We start from the raw sequence: 20,903 nt of genomic DNA, 5'->3' as shown, positions 1-20,903 counted from the left end.
GGTTACAAATCCCCCCCTCGGCTCCTGTGGGGCAAGAGCTCAGCCTGGTTTGGCACTGGGCCCAGCCCCCAAGGGGGTTCCATGGCTGGAGGGGAGGCACTAATCCAGCCCCTCTGAAGACCAAGTCATTCCCAGCTCCTAGAGCCCCATGGGCTCCCCAGCCCCCTGCAGGGCACATGCAGCTCCCCAGTTTTGCGGGCAGAGAGACTGAGGCCAAAGATCTCACTCTGTGGGGAAACTGAGGCACAGGGGCCTGCATCAGAGCTGCTGGCCCATCCCCAACTCCTGAGGAGCAAGTTCTGCCTCTTTCCAGCACCCATAGCCCTCGCTTCCCCCGCCTGCACGTTCCCCCAGGGCCTGAGTTCACCTGCTGGCTTACCTCACTGGCGGAGGGGGACCGAGGCATTGGCTGGGGGAGGGGGCTGCTGGGCCGTGACCAGCGTCTGCAGAGGAGAGACGGTGCTGGGCAGCGTCCGGAAAAAATAGAGCTACAAAAAACAGGAGGAGGGCAGGATCAGCTGGGGCCAGAACTGGCCCTGCCCCTCTGGCTGATGGGGGGAAGGGGGTCATGCCCCACAGAGGACCTGCCCCAATGGAGGGGGGCTATGCCCCTCGGACTGCAGAGCACCTGTCCCCTGAGGCTGGAAAAAAGCCATCTCCCCCAGATCTTCTGTGCCTCAGTTTCTCCATCTGTACTGGGCCAGTGCCACGACCCAAGCAGGGTCCCCAGAGCTCAGGGCCTGCATCTCCTCTTGCAGCAGCCACGCTGGGGAGAACAGGAGCCGTCTAGGCCCTGTGGGTCTCCTCTCCCCGCTGCGCAGGGCAGCACCCCGGACAGGCGGCCGGAAGCACTGTTCATACCTTGCAGCCGAGGGCCAGCAGCACATGGAGCGAGACCATGGCGGCCAGCGTGGCCAGCGTGGCCGGCTTGCTGTCGGCACGGAGCAGCGGCCAGAAGGCAAGAACCAGCACGGAGCCAGAAAGCGCTGCAGCACAGGCCAGCAGGACCCACTGGAGCCAGACAGCCGGGATCAGCCACAGGATCTGCCAGGGGGTGGGAGAGAAAGGAAGGGCGGTCAGGCACCCGGCCCCAAGGGAGGCGGGGCTCCCCCCCCAGAGGCTTTTGGGGCACCCGATTGACTCCCCGCCAGGGCAGGGGTCTGCCGGCGGGTTTAGCCCCTCCCTGGGCCGGCCGCTCACCGAGGTGGGGATGTAGACGAAGAGCGAGTAGCCGTACACGCAGACCGTCTCCAGGAAGCTGTAGGAGCCCACGTGGAGGCTGAGTCCCTTGCGCCACTGCAGGTAGCCCCAGAGGGCCAGGGGCACCAGCCAGGCGTAGCAGTAGATCACGACCCCGGCGACGGTCACTGAGGGGGGGCAGAGACACTGGTTACCGGCAGGGACGCGCAGGCAGGGAGGAGCCAGGGCTCTGCCGCCTGGCCTTGCCCACAGATAACAGCAAAGACAAACCACCACCCGTGAACAGCAGCAGGGGTTAGAGCAGGGGGCTGGGAGCCAGGACTCTTGGGTTCTAGCCTGGCTCTGGGAGGGGAGTGGGGTCTAGTGGTTAGAGCCAGGGGGGGGGGGGGGCGGGCAGGCGCCAGGACTCCTGGGTTCTGTTCACATTTCTTACTCGCTGCGTGGCCCTGGGGGAAACCTCCCCAGTGTGGAGAAGAGCCCTGCCCCCGCGGGCGCTCACCTTTGTGGAACTGGGGGCTGTAGTGAAAGGCAGGGTCGCCCCGTTTCTCCAGGGCGTGGGACACGTTGCTGCTGACGGCGAGCGTGAAGGCCAGCGTGGCGCAGATCCAGAAGGGCCCTGGGGAGGCAGATGGGGGGCAGGGTTAGGAGGGGTGTCGACAGGAGCCGGACACCAGTGCCACGAAGCTGCTCGGTGACAGCCCCACACCCGGCTGCCCTCAGGGCTCCCCCCAGATCCCACCGTGGAAGCTGCCCTAGGACGGCCAAGGCACCAGCGCAGCCGGGTCGGCGGGTGCGGGCGTCTCGGCTCCTGGGCCGGCGCTATGGCTGCCGAGCCGAGGAGAAGGGGTGCGGGTTAGACGAGTGAGTCGCTGGGAACCCAGAGCTGCCCCCGGGACGTCGGGGACCCCCAGGGGGTCTGTGCAGTTCGGCCCGGCCTCGCCGTACTCACCGTATAGGTCTGGGTCGTTCCGTAAGTGGTGCCGTACGAAGTTCTTCCCAGGCAAGGGCAGCAGAGACCCCTTTATCCTGTCCAGCACCTGGCGGATGGGACCAGACCAGGGTTAGTGGGTCGTCTCCAGAGCCACGGCTCTGGCCTGTCACTGCCTCACGTACTTCGCCTGCGAGCTCCGTGGGCCAGCACCTACCACAACAAGGACCTGCCCCTGCCCAATGGTACCAGCAAAACTCCCCTTTAGCCCCCCGGGGCACTGCTGTGCGTGCTACACCCCGAGTTACCGGCTCCAGGCCGGGCTCACGGGGCACAGGGATCGGGCCCGTGCCATGCAAGAAGTCAGAGGAGACCCACAGCACTCTCAACCCATTTCCGTTTCTCGGTTGGGACAGTGCCGTGGGGCTAGTCTGTGTCGATCTGGTTCCACTTCCCCGTCCTCGGGTCCCAGCCCAACGCTGCAGGCCGGGTCGCAGAAATGGCCAGGAAAAGGAATCTGAGGTTAAGGCGTTCAGATCCTCGGACGAGCGGCAGAGCAGAGAGCTCGTCCACACCTCTGTGGGGGTGTAAGCAGGGAGAGCCACCCCAGGGACGAGTCTGGCCTGGCCCCAGCTACAGGGCCCAGCTGTTTAGCTCAAGCTCTGGCTGCTCATGGCATTTCAGTCCGGAGAGCCAGGATTCAGTCCTCAGTAGCGGGTTTCCATCCACACCAAGCAGGTTCCGAGCAATGCGAAGGCCAATGCTGAGACACGCTAGCTTTGGGCCTAGACATCCAGCCAGGCCTCAGCGTTTCCAGTCACTGGAAGCTTTTGTTTTAGGTGCTTTTTGCCTTCATCGGGGAAACGGGCTTCCCTCCAGCAAGTGCCAACCGGGGGTCCAGTTGTAACTACCTGCCTCAGTTCGTTCTAAACTCGGCTGAGATCCGGCCCCCGTCGGGCCGGGCGCTGCCCAGAGACATGAGGGGAGTTCCCTGCCCTGAAGACCAAGGAAGGGTCATTTCACAGGCAGGGAACTCCCACGGCGTGACTTGCCAAGGTTGCCCGGGCTGTCTGCGGCAGAGCCGGGAACACCTTCACAAGACCAACCTCCTTGCCAGGGGGAGGCGTGTGTCCATCTGGGGACGTCCCTGCCCACACCGAGTGCAGGTCCATGTCCTGCCTCCCTGGAAAATGGAGCCGCCGTTTTGGCGAGGCTCCTTGGGCCGCCATAGCCAGGTTGGCGCGATGGCCCGTTTGCCTCTCCCGAGTTTTGCTGCTCCTGCCCGCGTCACTTTCCAGCCGACCGGCGGATACGTTAGACAGGGAGATTCTGTTACCTGGTAGGTGTCGACATCAAAGAAAGTCTGGTAGTATTCGAAGGTCCAGAAACTGGGCTGCTTCTTCTGGCCACTGAGGAGCTGTGTGGATGAAAAGACGCATGACTGGATGGTCCTCGGCCCACGTGCCAGACAGCCGGGTCTGGCTCGCGGCAGAAATCTGAGCCGCAGCCAGGACCCTCTGTGATGGCGGACAAGCCGTCAGCCTTTCTGCTGAACCCGGGGATCAGGGTCGATTTCCGGTGTGGGTGAGTCCCTCCCCCTCTTGTACCCTGGCCGCGGCTGTCAGAGCCAGGGTTCTTCTCGGCAGCCAGACAGGGCCCCGATTCAGGGAAAGGTTTAAGCACGTGCTTGGGCCCCACCCAGCGCAGTCTGGGCTGGTGATTTTGACAATGAGGATACTCGGGCCGGGGGCCCCTCCAGGCTGCCTCAACTGGCAAATGGCAACTAGTCACTGCTGATGGGGCAGCTGGGGCCCTGGGATGGGTTGGGTCCGGTGCCCCCTGGAGGGGAAAGACCCTGTAGCCCACTCAAGCCAGCCAGTCCTCCTCCCTGCTCAGCTTTTCCTCTCACCTCGGTTTTATCTGTCTCCTCCCCTAGCTCACCCTCCTCGTAGCCAGTGCTCACGTCCACGGCCACGTGGCTTTGCCGCTCGCTGATGCTGGTGGTTGTGGCGTCAGGGTTCACGGCCAGCAAGTCGGCCGCCTCGTCGAATTCTGCAGGGAAACCCCCAGCGGTCAGAACAGGTTGGAAATCAGCATCCACAGCTCTGGGATCTCTTTGGCTGGCAGCTGCGTCCCGAGCCCTGCTCTGATGCTCCCCGGGCAGGCTAAAGCCCTGTCCATTCTCATCACCTGTGCTGGCTCAGATCTGCCCAAGCACGGGTGAAATCCCTGTATCAAACCAGCTCCCAGCCTGCCCTTGGGCAGCCTCGGCCAAGCCTCCGGAGCACGACCACTATCGTCCCCCTCAAAGGATTCAGACCCCCCCCTCCTCCCTGGGGAGGCCCAAGTGAAACTGAAAAGGGGAAGAGAAGGGATGGGCCAGTTAGCTCTTTTCTTACTCGATGGATTTCAGTTAGGCCACAGCAGGGGATAGGTCAGATTGGGAACACAAATATCACCAGCTGGGGTCAGCCATGGGGCCCAACCTGGCCAGGACCAGCTGCTGCAGAGGAAAATGCAAGAAGCCCTGCAGGTGGGAGTGATGCGATAACCTGCCCCCAGGGGCAGGTAGCTCCTGATCGCTGCTGGTCACAGGTTAGATCAAGCCCTGAAGTATGTTCCTAACTTGTTTATTTACTATTCTGACTCTGGACACTTCTTGTTATCCATAATAACATCCAGTCCTCTTTTAGACCCTGTTAAGTGTTTGGCTTCAGGATATTCTTGTCGTGGTGAGTTCCGCAGGCTAACTGTGGCCAATCACTGCATGGCTTTGCTTTAATCAAAATAATAATCCCTAGTTCTCACATAGTATTTTTCATCCACCAATTTCAAAGCACTTTGCAAACGAGTCAGTATCATTATTTCCATTTACATATGGGGAAACTGAGGCAGGGAGAGGGGAAGTAACTTGTCCAAGGACAGCCAGCAGGCCAGTGGCAGAGCTAGGCATAGAATCCAGGTCTCCTCAGTCCCAGCCCAGTGCTCTATCCACTAGGCCTCCTTTAGCTGAGCCCGAGGGGGAAAGAAGCTAGCAGGACAGATCCTGGAGATGAAGATGGCCCCAGGCCTGAGATGCAGAGTAGCCTCCTGAAATGAACCAGCCTCTAATACACATTTTCAGGGGGTGACGTTCTCCCCAGTTAGGGGAGACCCAACTATGTTACAGGACCCGGAAGAGTTTGGAATCCCATGTGAGAAACAACAGACAAAATACCCATCTCTTCCTCCCCCACGAATTGCGATGCTCGAGACTGAAACCTTTATGGAAGGCAAACACTCACCATGAAACTTGAGCTCATCTGACGTGGCCATTGCTGCAGGTTATCGCATGTCAGGGACTCTGCTGCCAGGGCAAAGCAAACAGCGTTTGTGACGTGAAGGCTGGACAGAGCAGCTGGGAACAGCTACGCACTGAGCCCCTATGGGGCATGACCGAAGTTCCCCATCTCGCCCCATTGTGCAGGTGGGGAGAGGAGTTGCCGAGAAGGGAAAGTGACTTGCCCAGGGTCACACAAGGAGTCAGCGATGGAACCCAGGTGTCCTGAGTCAACCCACTTCCATCCACCAGACTACACTCCTTCCCAGAGCTGGGAATGAAACCCAGGAGTCCTGACGGCCACCCCCCGCCCCAGCTCCTACCACTCGAGTGCCCGGAGCTCTGGTACTTTGAAGCTACTTCCCTTCCTGCACATGCATTTCATGCCAGGCAGCGGGCGAGGTCCTTTTAACGCTTGGATTTCGCCGCACGTCCAACGCAGGGACGCCTTCAGCTCCAAAGCAGCCAGGCCCCAGCTGGGCCAGGAACCCTGGAGGGAGGGCAGGGCGGGGGGAGCAGCAGGTGGTTTGTTTACCCGGCTGCCTTCCAGATCTGCCCCTGCCCAGCCCCACGCACCAGGGGAGCGGCTCCTCCAGGGACAAGCCACGTCGGTGCCAGCGTGGCACCGGGCGCTGCCCGTGTTAGAGGGGCGCCCGGGAAGGGAGCTGGAAGGGGCAGCCCGGGGCGGGCAGCGGGGCCCCCGTTTGCCCCACCCGGCTGACAGACGCTCCAGGGCGAGTGGGGGGGGGACACCCTGCTGAATCCTTTGGCCTCCCAGCAGGGTTCAGGCCCACTGTGCCCATTCTGCGAGGGGGGGAAACTGAGGCAGGGAGCAGGCTGGGGCTGCGAGCCATAGGGCGGGTTAGAGCCGCTGGTTCCTGCCATGGGGGCACCTGCCTGGCCGGGGGGGGCCACCCCAGCTAGGGGAGGAAAGGGGGGGCCTAGACTGAGCCCCCCCCACCGCAGAGCTGGGGGAGGGGCTCAGGAAGCAGCCCACTGCCCCTCCCCCCAGGTCCCCAGCAGCCCCCCGAGTCTCCCCTGTCGTCCCCCCCCCCCGCGCCCCTCCCTCACCTCTCAGCCCCCCGGTACCTGCCCGGCCTCCCCGCCCCGCTGCTGCGTGTCGCTCTCCGCCCGGCCTCGCGCACCGCCCGCGCGCGCGGGGGGGAGCACGAGTGTTTCTGCCCCTCCCCCCCCGCGGGCCCGCTGAGATGGTCTCGCCCGGGTCCGTCCCCGTTTCCCGGCCGGGCGGAAACCACTTCCGGTCCGGGCAGCGAGCGGCCCATGGCGGGGAGCGGGAGTCGCTGGCAGCGGATCGGCTCCGGCCGTTTGGGTGAGGGGGCGGCCCGGACGCCTGGGTTCTTTGGGAAGGGGGTCGGAGCCGGGGGGCGGCGGCCCGGACGCCTGGGTTCTTTGGGGAGGAGGTCGGAGCGGGGAGGGGCGGCGGCCCGGACGCCTGGGTTCTTTGGGAAGGGGGTCAGAGCCGGGGGGCGGCGGCGGCCCGGACGCCTGGGTTCTTTGGGAAGGGGGTCGGAGCCGGGGGGCGGCGGCGGCCCGGACGCCTGGGTTCTTTGGGAAGGGGGGCAGAGGCGGGGCCCGGACGCCTGGGTTCTTTGGGAAGGGGGTCAGAGCCGGGGGCCGGACGCCTGGGTTCTTTGGGAAGGGGGTCAGAGCCGGTGGTCGGCGGCCCGGACGCCTGGGTTCTTTGGGGAGGAGGTCAGAGCCGGGGGCCGGACGCCTGGGTTCTTTGGGGAGGGGCGGCGGCCCGGACGCCTGGGTTCTTTGGAAAGTGGGTCAGAGCGGAGAAGGGCGGCGGCCCGGACGCCTGAGTTCTTTGGGAAGGGGGTCAGAGCCGGGGGCCGGATGCCTGGGTTCTTTGGGGAGGGGGTCGGAGCGGGGAGGGGCGGCGGCCCGGACGCCTGGGTTCTTTGGGGAGGGGCGGCGGCCCGGACGCCTGGGTTCTTTGGGAAGGGTGTCAGAGCGGAGAAGGGCGGCGGCCCGGACGCCTGAGTTCTTTGGGAAGGGGGTCAGAGCCGGGGGCCGGATGCCTGGGTTCTTTGGGGAGGGGGTCGGAGCGGGGAGGGGCGGCGGCCTGGACGCCTGGGTTCTTTGGGGCACGCATTACAGTAGGGCGCTGGCAGCCCGGTGTCCTGGGTTCCGTTCCCAGCTCTGCTCCCCTCCCTCTCCCCGCGATCATCCCTAGACTCTTCTCCTACTTGAGCCTCCCCCCCCACACCCCCGTACCCAGACGTACCCACCCCCAGAGGCCTGGGGTGTTCGGGCCTCGCTCCCCGGAGCCGGCAGCACCTCAGCTTTCCCTCCCGGCACAGGTCTGTGGTGCAAGAGCCTGCTGCACGATTACGCCGACGCCTGCCGGGATGTGGCCCTTGGCTTCAAGGAGCGGCCTGGGAAAGCCGGACTCTACCTCTCGCTGCTGGCTGGAGCCACCGCCTGCAGCCTCCAGGTCCCCTGCGACGCCTCGTTCGAGTCCTCCCTCCTCGAAGCCTCGGGCACCCTCCTCCTGCTCTCCCCCTGGATCCGGAACAACGGCTCTGAGGGGCATGTCCAGCGCCTGATGAAGCTCCGGAACCAGGGGCGGCTGCGCTACCAGAGCCTGGTCTTCTTCTCCCTCGTCTACCAGGCCCCCTTTGATGCGGAAGCTGCTCTGTACCAGGCTCACTGCAAACACCTGAAGCCGCGCTGGACGGACTTTCCCGGGCGGATCCTGGACGTGGGGTTCTTGGGCCGCTGGTGGGTTTTAAGTTCGAAAATGAAGGATTCTGACATCAATGAAGAGGAATTCAAGTATCTCCCTGAGCATCTCAGGACCATCTCCCCCCAGAACCTCCACTCGGCAGCCAACGAAAAACTCTTTGACGATAAATACAAACCCGTCGTCCTGACAGAGGAGCAGATTGAGCGGGCGGAAAAGGAGGAGCAGCAGCAGTGACCTCCGGGAGCCTTAAACCAATGATCTGAACAAAAAGACTTCTGTTTTCTGTGGGCTCTCGGGGACAGTCGGTCTAGGAGCTAGCATTATGGGAGGATGGGAAGATGAAATACGGAAAAAATCCTATAATGAAATATAATTGTGCTGATCCAAGCTATTGCTCGCTGCCTCGTGGCCCAACTGTGCTGAGGTCAATAAATCAGTTCTGTGAGTTTTCCATTCACCAATGAGCTGTTCCTGGGATAAGTTAGCCACTGGTTCCCCTTAACTCGCAGTCGCCATCGCTGGCCCGATGTTGGGTGTTCCTGTCTAAGGCTGGTCCATATAAAGGGGCTGTATTCCAAAAGGAAACCACCCCCTTGTTCAGTCATTGTTTGGGTGGGGGACCTCAGTGGAACAACAGTGCACTAAAGAACAGCCAGACTGGGGCAGACCAAAGGTCCATCTAGCCCAATGTCCTGTGTTCCAACAGTGACCGGTGCCAAGTGCCCCAGAGGGAATGAACAGAACAGGGTAATTATTGAGTGGTCCATCCCCTGTCATCAAGTCCCAGCTTCTGACAGTCAGCGTCTTAGGGACACCCAGAGCATGGGGTCCCTGCCTATCTTGGCTAATAGCCATTGATGGACCTACCCTCCATGAACTTATCTAGTTCTTTTTTGAATCCTGTGATAGTCTTGACCTTCACAACTTCCTCTGGCAAAGAGTTCCACAGGTTGACTGTGCATTGTGTAAAGAAGTATTTCCTTCTGTTTGTTTTAAATATGCTGCCTGTTAATTTCGTTGGGTGACCCCTTGTTCTTGTGTTGTTCAAAGGGGTAAATAACACTTCCCGATTCATTTTCTCTACCCCAGTCATGACTTTACAGACCTTTCTCACATCCCCCTGGGTCGTCTCTTTTCTAAAGTGAACAGTCCCGGTCTTTTTAGTCTCTCCTTATACGGCAACCATTCCATCCCCCTGATCATTTCTGTTGCCCTTTTCTGAACCTTTTCCAATTCTAATGTATCTTTTTTTGAGATGGGGTGACCAGAACTGCACAGAGTAGTCAAGGTGGGGATGTACCATGGATTTATATAGAGGCTTTATGATATTTACTGTCTTCTTATCTATCTTTTTCCTATTGGTTCCTCACATTCTGTTAACTTTTTTGACTGCTGCTGCACATTGAGTGGATATTTTCAGAGAACTATATATAGTTGAGATTATGTTTCCCAACGTACATTACTTTGCATGTATCAACATTGAATTTCATCTGCCATTTTGTTGCCCAGTCTCCCACTTCTGTGGGATCTCTTTGTAACTCTTCGCAGTCTGCTTTGGACTTAACGATCTTGAGTAATTTTGTGTCTGCAAATCATAGAATCATAGAATATCAGGGTTGGAAGGGACCTCAGGAGGTTCACAGAATATCAGGGTTGGAAGGGACCTCAGGAGGTCATCTAGTCCAACCCCCTGCTCAAAGCAGGGCCAATCCCCAATTTTTGCCCCAGATCCCTAAATGGACCCCTCAAGGATTGAACTCACAACCCTGGGTTTAGCAGGCCAATGCTCAAACCACTGAGCTATCCCTCATCTAGTCCAATCCCCTGCTCAAAGCAGGACCAATCCCCAATTAAATCATCCCAGCCAGGGCTTTGTCAAGCCTGACCTTAAAAACTTCTAAGGAAGGAGATTCTACCACCTCCCTAGGTAATGCATTCCAGTGTTTCACCACCCTCCTAGTGAAGAAGTTTTTCCTAATATCCAATCTAAACCTCCCCCACTGCAACTTGAGACCATTACTCCTTGTCCTGTCCTCTTCTACCACTGAGAATAGTCTAGAACCATCCTCTCTGGAACCACCTCTCAGGTAGTTGAAAGCAGTTATCAAATCCCCTCTCATTCTTCTCTTCTGCAGACTAAACAATCCCAGTTCCCTCAGCCTCTCCTCATAACTCATGTGTTCCAGACCCCTAATCATTTTTGTTGCCCTTCGCTGGACTCTCTCCAATTTATCCACATCCTTCTTGTAGTGCGGGGCCCAAAACTGGACACAGTACTCCAGATGAGGCCTCACCAATGTCGAATAGAGGGGAACGATCACGTCCCTCGATCTGCTCGCTATGCCCCTACTTATACATCCCAAAATGCCATTGGCCTTTTTGGCAACAAGGGCACACTGTTGACTCATATCCAGCTTCTCGTCCACTGTCACCCCTAGGTCCTTTCCCGCAGAACTGCTGCCTAGCCATTCGGTCCCTAGTCTGTAGCTGTGCATTGGGTTCTTCCATCCTAAGTGCAGGACCCTGCACTTATCCTTATTGAACCTCATCGGATTTCTTTTGGCCCAGTCCTCCAATTTGTCTAGGTCCCTCTGTATCCTATCCCTTCCCTCCAGCGTATCAACCACTCCTCCCAGTTTAGTATCATCTGCAAATTTGCTGAGAGTGCAATCCACACCATCCTCCAGATCATTTATGAAGATATTTAACAAAACCGGCCCCAGGACCGACCCCTGGGGCTCTCCACTTGACACGGGCTGCCAACTAGACATGGAGCCATTGATCACTACCCTTTGAGCCCGACAATCTAGCCAACTTTCTACCCACCTTATAGTGCATTCATCCAGCCCGTACTTCTTTAACTTGCTGACAAGAATACTGTGGGAGACCGTGTCAAAAGCTTTGCTAAAGTCAAGAAACAATACATCCACTGCTTTCCCTTCATCCACAGAACCAGTAATCTCATCATAGAAGGTGATTAAATTAGTCAGGCATGACCTTCCCTTGGTGAGTCCATGCTGACTGTTCCTGATCACTTTCCTCTCATGTAAGTGCTTCAGGATTGATTCCTTGAGGACCTGCTCCATGATTTTTCTGGGGACTGAGGTGAGGCTGACTGGCTTGTAGTTCCCAGGATCCTCCTTCTTCCCTTTTTAAAAGATTGGCACTACATTAGCCTTTTTCCAGTCATCTGGGACTGGACCCGTTCGCCACGAGTTTTCAGAGATAATGGCCAATGGCTCTGCAATCACAGCCGCCAATTCCTTTAGCACTCTCGGATGCAACTCGTCCGGCCCCATGGATTTGTCACCTCGCTGTTTACCCCTTTTTGCAGATCTTTTCTACATCTGTTGAACAGCACTGGTCCCAGTACAGATCCCTGGGGGAATCTCGCTGTTTACCTCTGTCCGTTCTGAAACCTGAATGGAGGTCAGTAGTACATGGAGGTCAGTAGCTGCAGATTTTGAGCTCTAGAATCATTGGTTTCATATTACTTCTGGCTTCTTAGACAAAAAGTAAGACTTCAGCCTGTGTGTGGGTCTTCAGGGGGCATGCCCAGAGCAGCGTTGCATTGAAAGGGATCGATCTGGTTAGTGTTTAGCAGCAAGGCCTGACTCCTCCATGATACTTGTCTTTCTAGAGTGAAAAGAGCTCGCACGTGAACATTCGCGGCTCTGTAGAGCTGTGTGAATAGCTGACTCTGGGTCATGGGCCAAACCAAAAACCGTTGTGGCTGGAATAAAACGTTCCCTTCGACCCATAATCACATGGTTGGTTTTTACTTTTTTTCACGCTTTAAAAAAACAGTGAAATGAAACGGAAGCCGATTTCTAACCCAAAAGCCGTTTTGAATCGAAATGTTGGGGATTGAAAACATCAATGTGAAACGTTCCAATTTCTTACAATTTTTTTCCCCAACCAAAGCGATTTGGCGAATTTGACCCAATTTTAGGGTCCTAGCGACACGAATTAACAAAGTGTTTCCATCTGCATTTTTTTGTTGTCGGTGGTGGTGGAAAAGAATTGTTGTCTGTAAAATTTCACCTAGCTTTAGTTTTCAGAACAAGTGGGAACTTTTTCCTGTTGGATCCTAAAGAGGCAGCAGAGGGCACTAGAGAATTAAGGAAAAACTCCCCTGTGCTGCTTCGGCGGAGGTGTCGCGCTACCTCTTGCCGTTCTCTTTTGGGCGGACGTTCTCTGTAGCAATAGGCCATGGCTGGGTTGGCCCCCGTGGGAACGGTTCCATGGTCGATTGGTGGGTGTTGCAGATCTGCCCTGGCTTGGGGGGAACTGCCAGTCCAGTGACAGAAACGCACTGGGGCAACCGGCACTTCTCTCTTCTGGGAAAGGTGATGGGGGAAGGCAGGAAGGGGAACATGGCTTCACAGACCAACCAGACTGTTTGGCGGCTGGGTTGGAATTGCGAGGCTGCGTACAGGAGCACATCGGGTTCTTGTGAATGCTGTCCGAATGATTTATTAACCTTTTTAATAAGTGATCAAACAGTTGCAGGGCCAGGCTCTGAGAGGCTTTCACAGCGGAGGGATTCCTCTTTGAGTCGCCGGAGTCTTTGATTGCGGCACGTCGGCTCAGCCTGCCTTTGAGCTCCACTCGAGACAATAAGTGGCCTCTGGGCTGTGCTGAGTCTCGGTTCTCTGAAGACCCCTTTAGGCCGATCTGGGTCCTCTGACAATCCCTGCTGGGAAGGGGCCTTCCTCCTGGCTGGTGTGGAATTGGCATAAAGGCCCTGCACCCGCCTTGTTTCCAGCCTCCGGTGTGGAGGGGCAAATCAGGGGAGCAACCAGAGCTTGCTGCATTACAGCTATTCTCTGCTTCCCAAGGGCTTGAGTTAGAGCAGCCCCAACACTGCTCTAACTTACACCAGGGGTCAGGCAGCCCCAGAATGCAGGAGCGCAAAGGGAACTTAAAGCCACCAAACCCCTTTCCTTCCCCAAGCACAGGAAGAGGGGAGCTGAGAATCAGACCCACAACCTATCCAGTGCTCGTGCCCCACTCGCAGAATGAGAGATGGGGATGGTGTGTTAAACACACACTGTGTGTGTGTCTCTGTAAAGCTAGAAAGCCCATGAGCGTGTGACAGAAAGCAAGAGGGAGGTGTGCAAAGGAGTCTGGTATGTGGTGGAGAGTAAAGCTAGAAAAATGTGTGAAAAAAAGCACGCACCCAGAGAGAGACAAGGGAGACTGAGTGTGTTTGCAGCGGTAGAACTGTAGGTTCTGTGCGTGAGAGAGAACTGGAGAGACAGAGATGCTGTGAGTGGCTATGTTCATGGTGTGGGAAAAGAACGACCCATGATCTCACCATTCTCCGCTGTCCAGCGGTCAGGCACGTAGGACGAGGCCCAGCTGACCGGAAGCCTCAGTAAATCCTTCTGCAGGAACAGCCCATCTCTGCAAAGCTGCAAGCCCTTCCTGGCGGTGGGTGGGAACGGGAGTCCTGCAGTTCTGATCTGTGCATAAACTCTCAGTGCCTTTGGTACAGAATGGCTTTCCTAACCCAAACTGCTCTGAAGGTCTCTGCGCAGCAATATGTGCTGTGTAAACACAGAGGAAATTGGGGTTTCAGTAGCAAACTGTTCCTGTTCTGTGTTTCTTATTCTCCTTTGGCGTGAGCTTTATTGCTCCTACCTGGTTAATTTCACGCCGTGGCTTGTTTGTCATGCAGACCTCTTCTTTATGGCCTTCCCCTTGTCCTGGGAGCCGTCCCTTCCAGAGAAAAGGCGTTGTCTGTAGCAGAGTCGAGCCCTGCACACCGAGTAACACCCCTGGCTCCGATCTTGGCGCCGTCCAGTTTTCCAGAGATTCCTTTCTCTGGTTTTAATGCCACGGATGAGCTAAAGCAAGACAAGCAGCAGACGGGTGTAGTCACGTCACGCTGTTGCCAGAGATGGGAGGCATTTGTGCAGTGTCGGCCTTTTAAGGGTCGTTGAAGGAGTTGGTCTGATGCTCTGGACAGGCCAGCTCTTCAGCAGAAGAGAACGCCTGGCGCGGGTCATGTACTATTGAGGTCTAGTGCCCCTGAGGACCTGTGCTCACTGGGACCGTACTGGAGTGGGAAAGCGGTCAGCAGCAAGTGATGATGAGGGCGCTCCCCTCTCAAAGCTAGTGCTGTGCGGGGGTGGAGGGGTGCTGTTGAAAATACCATTTGTGCAAACCAAGCTGAGGTCCTGGCCGCTCGTGGTGATGAGAGCCCCCATTGCAGGGCGTTCGCCTCAGTTCCGACGTGGCCGTTCTGCCTCCCTGATGTGCATCGCGCTGCTTCTGTCCAATGCAAAATTTTTCTTTGCGCCTGGTATGAAACCACTGGGAAGTGTTTGCTGTGAGCTGCTTAACAGCTGCTGCCTCCAGCCCAGAGGTGGCTGCATTTTAGCAGTGGATGAAATTGTAGCTCCGTCTTCAAAACTGGACTAATTATACCTCCTTTCTTCCCACCCTTGGTTTATACAGACTGTGCGCCCTTCAGAGCAGGGCCTCTCACTCGCTTAGTGTCTGCAGCGCCCAGCACGATGGGGTCCCCAATCACAGTTGGGGTTTTCGCAGCGCCTGCCACGACAGGGGCCCTGATCTTGGCTGGGGGTCTGGGCAGCATCTGGCACAATGAGGACTCCGATCTCCTTTGCTTATGATAGACACTGGGACCCTTTAGGCTGAAAATCTCACCACTTAAGTACTCAGCTTAGGAGCATCTGGGCAATCGCAGACTCGATGGCCAATAAACTACACCTGTTAGTGAAGATTTCTCTGGGGTGATCTCTATTCTAGATGGAACTGTGGCTTATTTCCCTGGTGCCAACCATCCTAGTCAATGCAGCTCAATCCACAGGCACCCTTTTCTGTTGATGTAAAAGTCACAGCTTCGGCCTAAATGCAGGTCCCTAACCTTGACCCAGACACGGGCACCCAGAGACAGGTCAGCGTCCCTGGTTCTTTGCCATATTGTGTCTTCTGTTGCCATTTACTACACTGCAGGAGCATTTCCTAGCTCCCCAGGCCAGAAGCAATCGCTGTAACCATCCAGTCTGACCTGCTGCATACCCCAGGTCAGAGACCCGCCCCCAATTCATTCCCAGAGCAGAGCTTTTCAGGTCACATCCAAGCAATGATGGAGAATCTACCCCCACCCTTGGTATGTTATTCCCAGGGTCAGCTTCAGAAAGAGGCGCTAGAGCAGATTGGTGGGGTGGTTTGAGGAAGCAGCAAGTAATCTTGGTGGCTTTCTTGTGATAAAGGGTTTGGGTGGAACTTGCTGTCTTTGGCCACATGCTGCTGCTACCTAGGGGCTGTAGGCGCCACAAAATACGGCTTGTTAGCAAATCAAACCAGTGCTGGTTTCTGGTGCCCTGGCAGGTCCCCTGGGAGGAGTTTTCTTTGTTTCAGGTACCAGAGCCCAGGACTCCATGAAGAGGTGAGACCGAAATCGCTTCAGCAAAAGGGCAACTGGGGGGTCTTGATTTGTACGTTCACGTGTTTGGGGACTTTGGGGGGCGGGGGGAAGAGATGCGTTTCCCCACGTTGGGAATGTTCAAAGGAAGAAGGAAAGTGACCGACCGAGAAATTGCCCTCCTTGAAGGGAACAGGCTCTGCCAGTGGCAAGCTGGGTGACCTTGGGCAAGTCCCTTCACCTCTGTGCCTCAGTTTCCCCTCCCACCCTTTGTTATTTAGACTGTAATCTCTTTGGGGCAGGAACTGCCTCTTATATGTTTGTGCGGGGCCTATCTCTGGTGCTTATTAGCGTAGTAACTGAGCCCCTTGCACTCTTCGTTAGGTACCACTGAGGTCCAGAGAAACGGCACATCTTGCCCGAGCTCGTACATGAAGCCTGTGGCGGGGCAGAGAATTGAACCGGGGTCTCCAGAGTCAGGCAAATACCCCCTGTGGGGCAGCCTAGGCTCCTCATTCTAGCCGAGCGAGGGAAGACTTCACACTGTTGTAAAAGGCACCGGTAAGCCCTCACCCGGATACGCTCTGATTCTGGACCAGGTGCAGGGAAGAGCTGCCAGGCTGATCGGAGAATGAGGGACCTGTCTTCGGAGAGGAGACAGAGAGGCTGGCTCAAGGAGCCTAGCAAAACGAAGAGAGCAGATCGTGCTCTATGAATACATCAAGGGGGAACCCGCTGGGCAGCAGAAGAGCCAGTGAAGCTCAGGGCAAGGCAGGCACAAGACCAAATTTGGATGAACTGGCCGGGAACAGATCGGGGCTGGCCACGAGAAGCTGAGGACGGAGGGTCTGGGACAGTCTCCAGTAGGTGCAGGGAGGACAGCAAGCCAACTCGTGTGCCGATGGAGCAGGCTGGGATGAGGGAGTCACTGCGGTAGCAGGGGCTGGACTCCAGGAACCAGGAGCTGCCTTCCAGCCCTTGGTCCTTTATTCCAATGAGTCCTAGACCCCTGCCCTGCCCATCCTCTCCTCCACAAAGGGACCCTGATCTCTGTGGGGATCTCTAGGCATGGCTGTGTGTGTTCTGTGTCGGTGCAGCAGCTGCCCTGCCCTCTGACTGGCTCCTAGGCACTACCGTAATACACCGAGTAAAGAACGTACAGCGCCAAGCACAGCGGGGTCCTGATTCGTGATTGGGGCTCCTAGGTGTTACCATAATACACCTAATAAATAATACACGACACAGATTAATAAGTGACTCAGGGACAATCTGCCATGGAAAAGCATTCAGCTGTAAAGACGCTAAACACAAGTTTTTTTTGTCTCGGCCCTGAGGTCAGTAAGTTGTTTGTGGCTCAAAGCTGCTGGCTCCGAGTGGACAAACAGCAGCAGTTTTGTGAAACAGATTTGAGTTGGAGACTTTAGCTCAGGTCCGGTAACAAGTTCAGTTAAGTCTTTCCATTGGGTGTTTTATGAAGAGCGGCTGTCTGGCCACTAAATGGAAATTGATTTGTTAAGAACACTGTCACAGGTTTTAAACCTCTGTATGTAACGCATGCAAATATCAGCAGCTTCTTAAATAGATCTTAAATAATTAATTCCTGCAAAATGATTAGCTAGTGGATCCTATGAAAGGGAGAGTAAATGCGCATTGCAGACACCTTTAGAAATGTTACTAAAGACACTGATCTGAGCTTTGAAATTCTTCATCTAGGGAGTCCCTCCTGGTAACAAACTTTTGTCATCTGAACTTCCCCCCCTTTGTGCAATGTTGAGAAAGGAATTCTCTTAACTAGTTGAACGGACAGTGCTGAGATTAGGGCAGAATGCTTGCAGGGTCCCTGCGAGAGATGCTAGCAGGGGAGTACGTATTAGTGATTGGAGCAGGTTGGCCAACTATTCCCGGTTGGTGACCTCCAATCTGACGTCAGAAATGTTCATGACCCCCTTGCCTGGCTGGTACAAGTGTGGGTAGAAATTGTATCAAGGCTAAGCCCATGGAAACGACTTGGCACGTGGAATCCTTCACCTTGAAAGGTCAGCATGCGTGGAGGTGAGATTTTCTTTGCTTTAGATTGCACTAAAGATATTCACTGCCTCCAGAGCTGGCTTTCAGATCATGACACCCCCACCCACCCCCCATTGGAGAAACCCTGGGTTGGAGCAAGGAACTGGCACTCAGAGCCGAGAGTGAGCCGAACTCTCCTCCCAATTAAGGTTTCATTAATTAACATCTGTGCAGCTGGTTAAGATCACTAATGAATGGCTCTGGAGACGGGCAGCGGATTATTAAGCATCAAGGGCTGAGTTGTTTTGCTTGTGACTGGAGAGGCTTGTCAGGCCACTGATGTGAAAAGGGCCGAGGCTCTTTTGATGAATGGCGTTTGCTTTCTCCCCATCTCTCTTCCCCCTGGCCGGAATCTGAGCCTTCCAATCATCTCTGCTCCTGACACAGCCAGAAGAAAGCGGAGAACGGCTTCAAACAGCCCTGCGAAGAGAGAACCTCGGACAGAGATGAGCTCACTCAGCGAGGAAATCACCAAAGAGAAGGCGCCCTGGAGCGAGTGAGTAGCGAGTTCCGGAGTCACATGCTGCCTCTGGGGTGAGATGGTATTTCATGTTCCCGTGACCGTGGAGGAGATGGACAGGTCCTGGCTGACATGGCGGAGTTACAGTCATTGGGATCGGGGGCGGGGGTGCAAAGAAGAAAGGGCGTGAATTGCTTGCATTAGAGGAGCAGTGTGAGAGCCTGATTGGGAGCCAGGACTCTGGAGTTTTATTCCCAGTTCTGCCACTGACTTCCTCTGGGAGCATGGTCAGCTTACCTCCGCCATCTCGCTTTATTCCTTACTTTCCCATCCGTGAACTGGGGATGATAACGCTGACCAAACTTGCAGGGGGTTCAGTCCGGGCCCCAAGGACTTCAGTGGGAGCAGCCGACAGAAATGCTCAGGAAGGCCCTGCAAGGAGCTCTGAGTTCTGCCCCGGTGCAATTATTTGCAAGTTTGCGGCCATTGTTATTAGGCAGCCACAAGCAGGCTACACAGCACCAATTTTCCAGGGGTCCTGACCCGCCCCCAGCCTTGCTGTGCTCAGTAGGCCATGATCCCTGCTAGCCCAGCACCGCTCTGGGAGGGAGAGATGGTTGATTCAGAAATCAGCACCTTTAAGGTTAGATGGGCCCATAACAGCCATCTAGACTGACCTCCTGGGTAACACAGGCCAGAGGATAACACTGCGTGATTCCTCTATCCAGTCTGTCACTCTGGTCTGAGCGAGGTTGTATCCGTTGGAAAGAGACACCCAATCTCGGTCAGCATTGGCGAATCCACCTCCTTCCTAGGGAACTTGTTCCCAGTCTTGCACCTGTTGCGAGCGCAGAGCCCCTTCCACGGTGGGAACACCCTCCTCTTAGCGCTCCCTGGGGGCCACTTGGGGAAGTGCATTATTAGGCTTGTGGGATGTTGTGAGCCTGCTGCCCCGTTTGCTTGGTCAGAGCGGAATGCAAACCTCTATAATTTGTCTTAGGGCAGCTAATATTTTCCTTTGTGATTTTTTTTCCCCAACTAAAGCATTTTGCTCTCCAGGAACCAGGATTTCATTCTTTTCCGAGCTCAAGTTTAGCCCCAGATTTCCAACAGACAACTTGGGGTTTTGGGCATCAGGTTTGGAAATACATGAGCTCCACCTCTGTGCCAGGGGCAGAAGTGTGAAGCAATTGTAGAGACTTGGGGCTTCCCATCGCAGGGTGCCAGCTGGGCAAATTCCACCCCCTTCTCCTTTATGCAAACGAGCTGCAAAAATACCTCTGGAGAAACTGCTTGCGGCATTAATGCTCTAATGGGGCATTCCCCTCTTAGCTGATTAATCATAACGGCACAGGCTTGCTGGCATTATGGTTTTACATGGGCCGAGCCGACCGTGTCAGGGGTGCAGCAAGGGAAGAGATGAACCATGGGGAGGGAAGTAACTGGTAAAAGATGGGGAAGGAATTTGAGCAGGGGTAGCAAAGTCCTGTTGGTTCGGGAGGAAGTAGATTAGCGGGGCTGGGGCTGGAGGCAGCCCAGGGCTGAGATAGCAGTGAGGCCGTGGGTGAGGACTGAGGGGCCTGGCAGAGTGGGGAGCTCAGGGCTGGGAGAGCAGTGAGGCCATGGGTCAGGACTGAGGGGCCTGGCAGAGCGGGGAGCTCAGGCCTGGGAGAGCAGTGCGGCCGTGGGTTGGGACTGAGGGGCCTGGCAGAGTGGGGAGCTCAGGCCTGGGAGAGCAGTGAGGCCATGGGTCAGGACTGAGGGGCCTGGCAGAGCGGGGAGCTCAGGCCTGGGAGAGCAGTGCGGCCGTGGGTCGGGACTGAGGGGCCTGGCAGAGCAGTGCGGCCGTGGGTCGGGACCAAGGGCCCTGGCAGAGCGGGGAACTCAGGGCTGGGAGAGCAGTGAGGCCGTGGGTCGGGACTGAGGGCCCTGGCAGAGCGGGGAGCTCAGAGCTGAGATAGCAGTGAGGCCGTGGGTCGGGACTGAGGGGCCTGGCAGAGCGGGGAGCTCAGAGCTGAGATAGCAGTGAGGCCGTGGGTCGGGACTGAGGGGCCTGGCAGAGCGGGGAGCTCAGGGCTGGGAGAGCAGTGAGGCCGTGGGTCGGGACTGAGGGGCCTGGCAGAGCGGGGAGCTCAGGCCTGGCAGAGCAGTGCGGCCGTGGGTCGGGACTGAGGGGCCTGGCAGAGCAGTGCGGCCGTGGGTCGGGACCAAGGGCCCTGGCAGAGCGGGGAGCTCAGGGCTGAGATAGCAGTGAGGCCGTGGGTCGGGACTGAGGGGCCTGGCAGAGCGAGGAGCTCAGGCCTGGCAGAGCAGTGCGGCTGTGGGTCGGGACTGAGGGGCCTGGCAGAGCAGTGCGGCCGTGGGTCGGGACCAAGGGCCCTGGCAGAGCGGGGAACTCAGGGCTGGGAGAGCAGTGAGGAGTCCGTGGGTCGGGACTGAGGGCCCTGGCAGAGCGGGAAGCTCAGGGCTGAGATAGCAGTGAGGCCGTGGGTTGGGACTGAGGGGCCTGGCAGAGCAGGGAGCTCAGGGCTGGGAGAGCAGTGAGGCCGTGGGTCGGGACTGAGGGGCCTGGGAGAGTGGGGAGCTCAGGGCTGGGAGAGCAAGGTGGCCTGCAGGTCACAACTGAGATGTTTTGCCCCATGTCCACAGTGTTTCCTTTGCAGGCAAATGTTTTCATGGTGGAGGGAAAGTTTCTAATAAATCCAACGATTAAGCCAAACTCTTACTACATTTGATATTCAACTCCTAGAGCTTAAAGCCAGATGGGACCATTAGATCCTCTAGTCTGACCTGTCCAACACAAGCCATTGCATTTCG

At 56.8% G+C, this 20,903-nt stretch overlaps 3 protein-coding genes across 5 annotated transcripts in view; 2 read left to right on the top strand and 1 right to left on the bottom strand.

Annotated features, from left to right (window-relative positions):
- Window positions 1-20,903, bottom strand: part of YIPF2 (Yip1 domain family member 2) — a 125,841-nt gene that overhangs the window by 750 nt on the left and 104,188 nt on the right. Inside the window, exons 1-9 of one of the 3 annotated variants that reach the window (XM_073318868.1) lie at window positions 6,519-6,673; window positions 5,413-5,474; window positions 4,038-4,180; window positions 3,465-3,545; window positions 2,150-2,237; window positions 1,700-1,816; window positions 1,201-1,367; window positions 862-1,044; window positions 380-488 (exon numbers count right to left, since the gene is read on the bottom strand). In XM_073318868.1, the coding sequence (XP_073174969.1) occupies window positions 381-488; window positions 862-1,044; window positions 1,201-1,367; window positions 1,700-1,816; window positions 2,150-2,237; window positions 3,465-3,545; window positions 4,038-4,180; window positions 5,413-5,443 (918 nt within the window). In that variant the 5' untranslated portion in view covers window positions 5,444-5,474; window positions 6,519-6,673 and the 3' untranslated portion in view covers window position 380. Of the gene's footprint in view, window positions 1-379; window positions 489-861; window positions 1,045-1,200; window positions 1,368-1,699; window positions 1,817-2,149; window positions 2,238-3,464; window positions 3,546-4,037; window positions 4,181-5,412; window positions 5,477-6,518; window positions 6,674-20,903 lie in introns of those variants that run through there. The other 2 variants (XM_073318869.1, XM_073318871.1) reach the window with 2 other exon arrangements.
- Window positions 6,713-9,089, top strand: TIMM29 (translocase of inner mitochondrial membrane 29). Its single transcript, XM_073318967.1, has 2 exons — window positions 6,713-6,777; window positions 7,775-9,089. The coding sequence occupies exons 1-2, from the start codon at window positions 6,729-6,731 to the stop codon at window positions 8,392-8,394; spliced, it is 669 nt and encodes a 222-aa protein (XP_073175068.1). The 5' UTR covers window positions 6,713-6,728; the 3' UTR covers window positions 8,395-9,089.
- Window positions 6,723-20,903, top strand: part of SMARCA4 (SWI/SNF related BAF chromatin remodeling complex subunit ATPase 4) — a 93,328-nt gene continuing 79,147 nt past the window's right edge. The window contains exon 1 of the mRNA XM_073318959.1: window positions 6,723-6,777. The gene's annotated coding sequence lies outside the window, so the exon portion shown is untranslated. The remainder of the gene's footprint in view (window positions 6,778-20,903) is intronic.

Source organism: Lepidochelys kempii, chromosome 20 (genome assembly GCF_965140285.1).
Source record: "Lepidochelys kempii isolate rLepKem1 chromosome 20, rLepKem1.hap1, whole genome shotgun sequence".
Classification (NCBI taxonomy): Eukaryota; Metazoa; Chordata; order Testudines; family Cheloniidae; genus Lepidochelys; species Lepidochelys kempii.
Note: the sequence above shows the minus strand (reverse complement) of the source record. Positions and strands in the feature narration are given on the sequence as shown.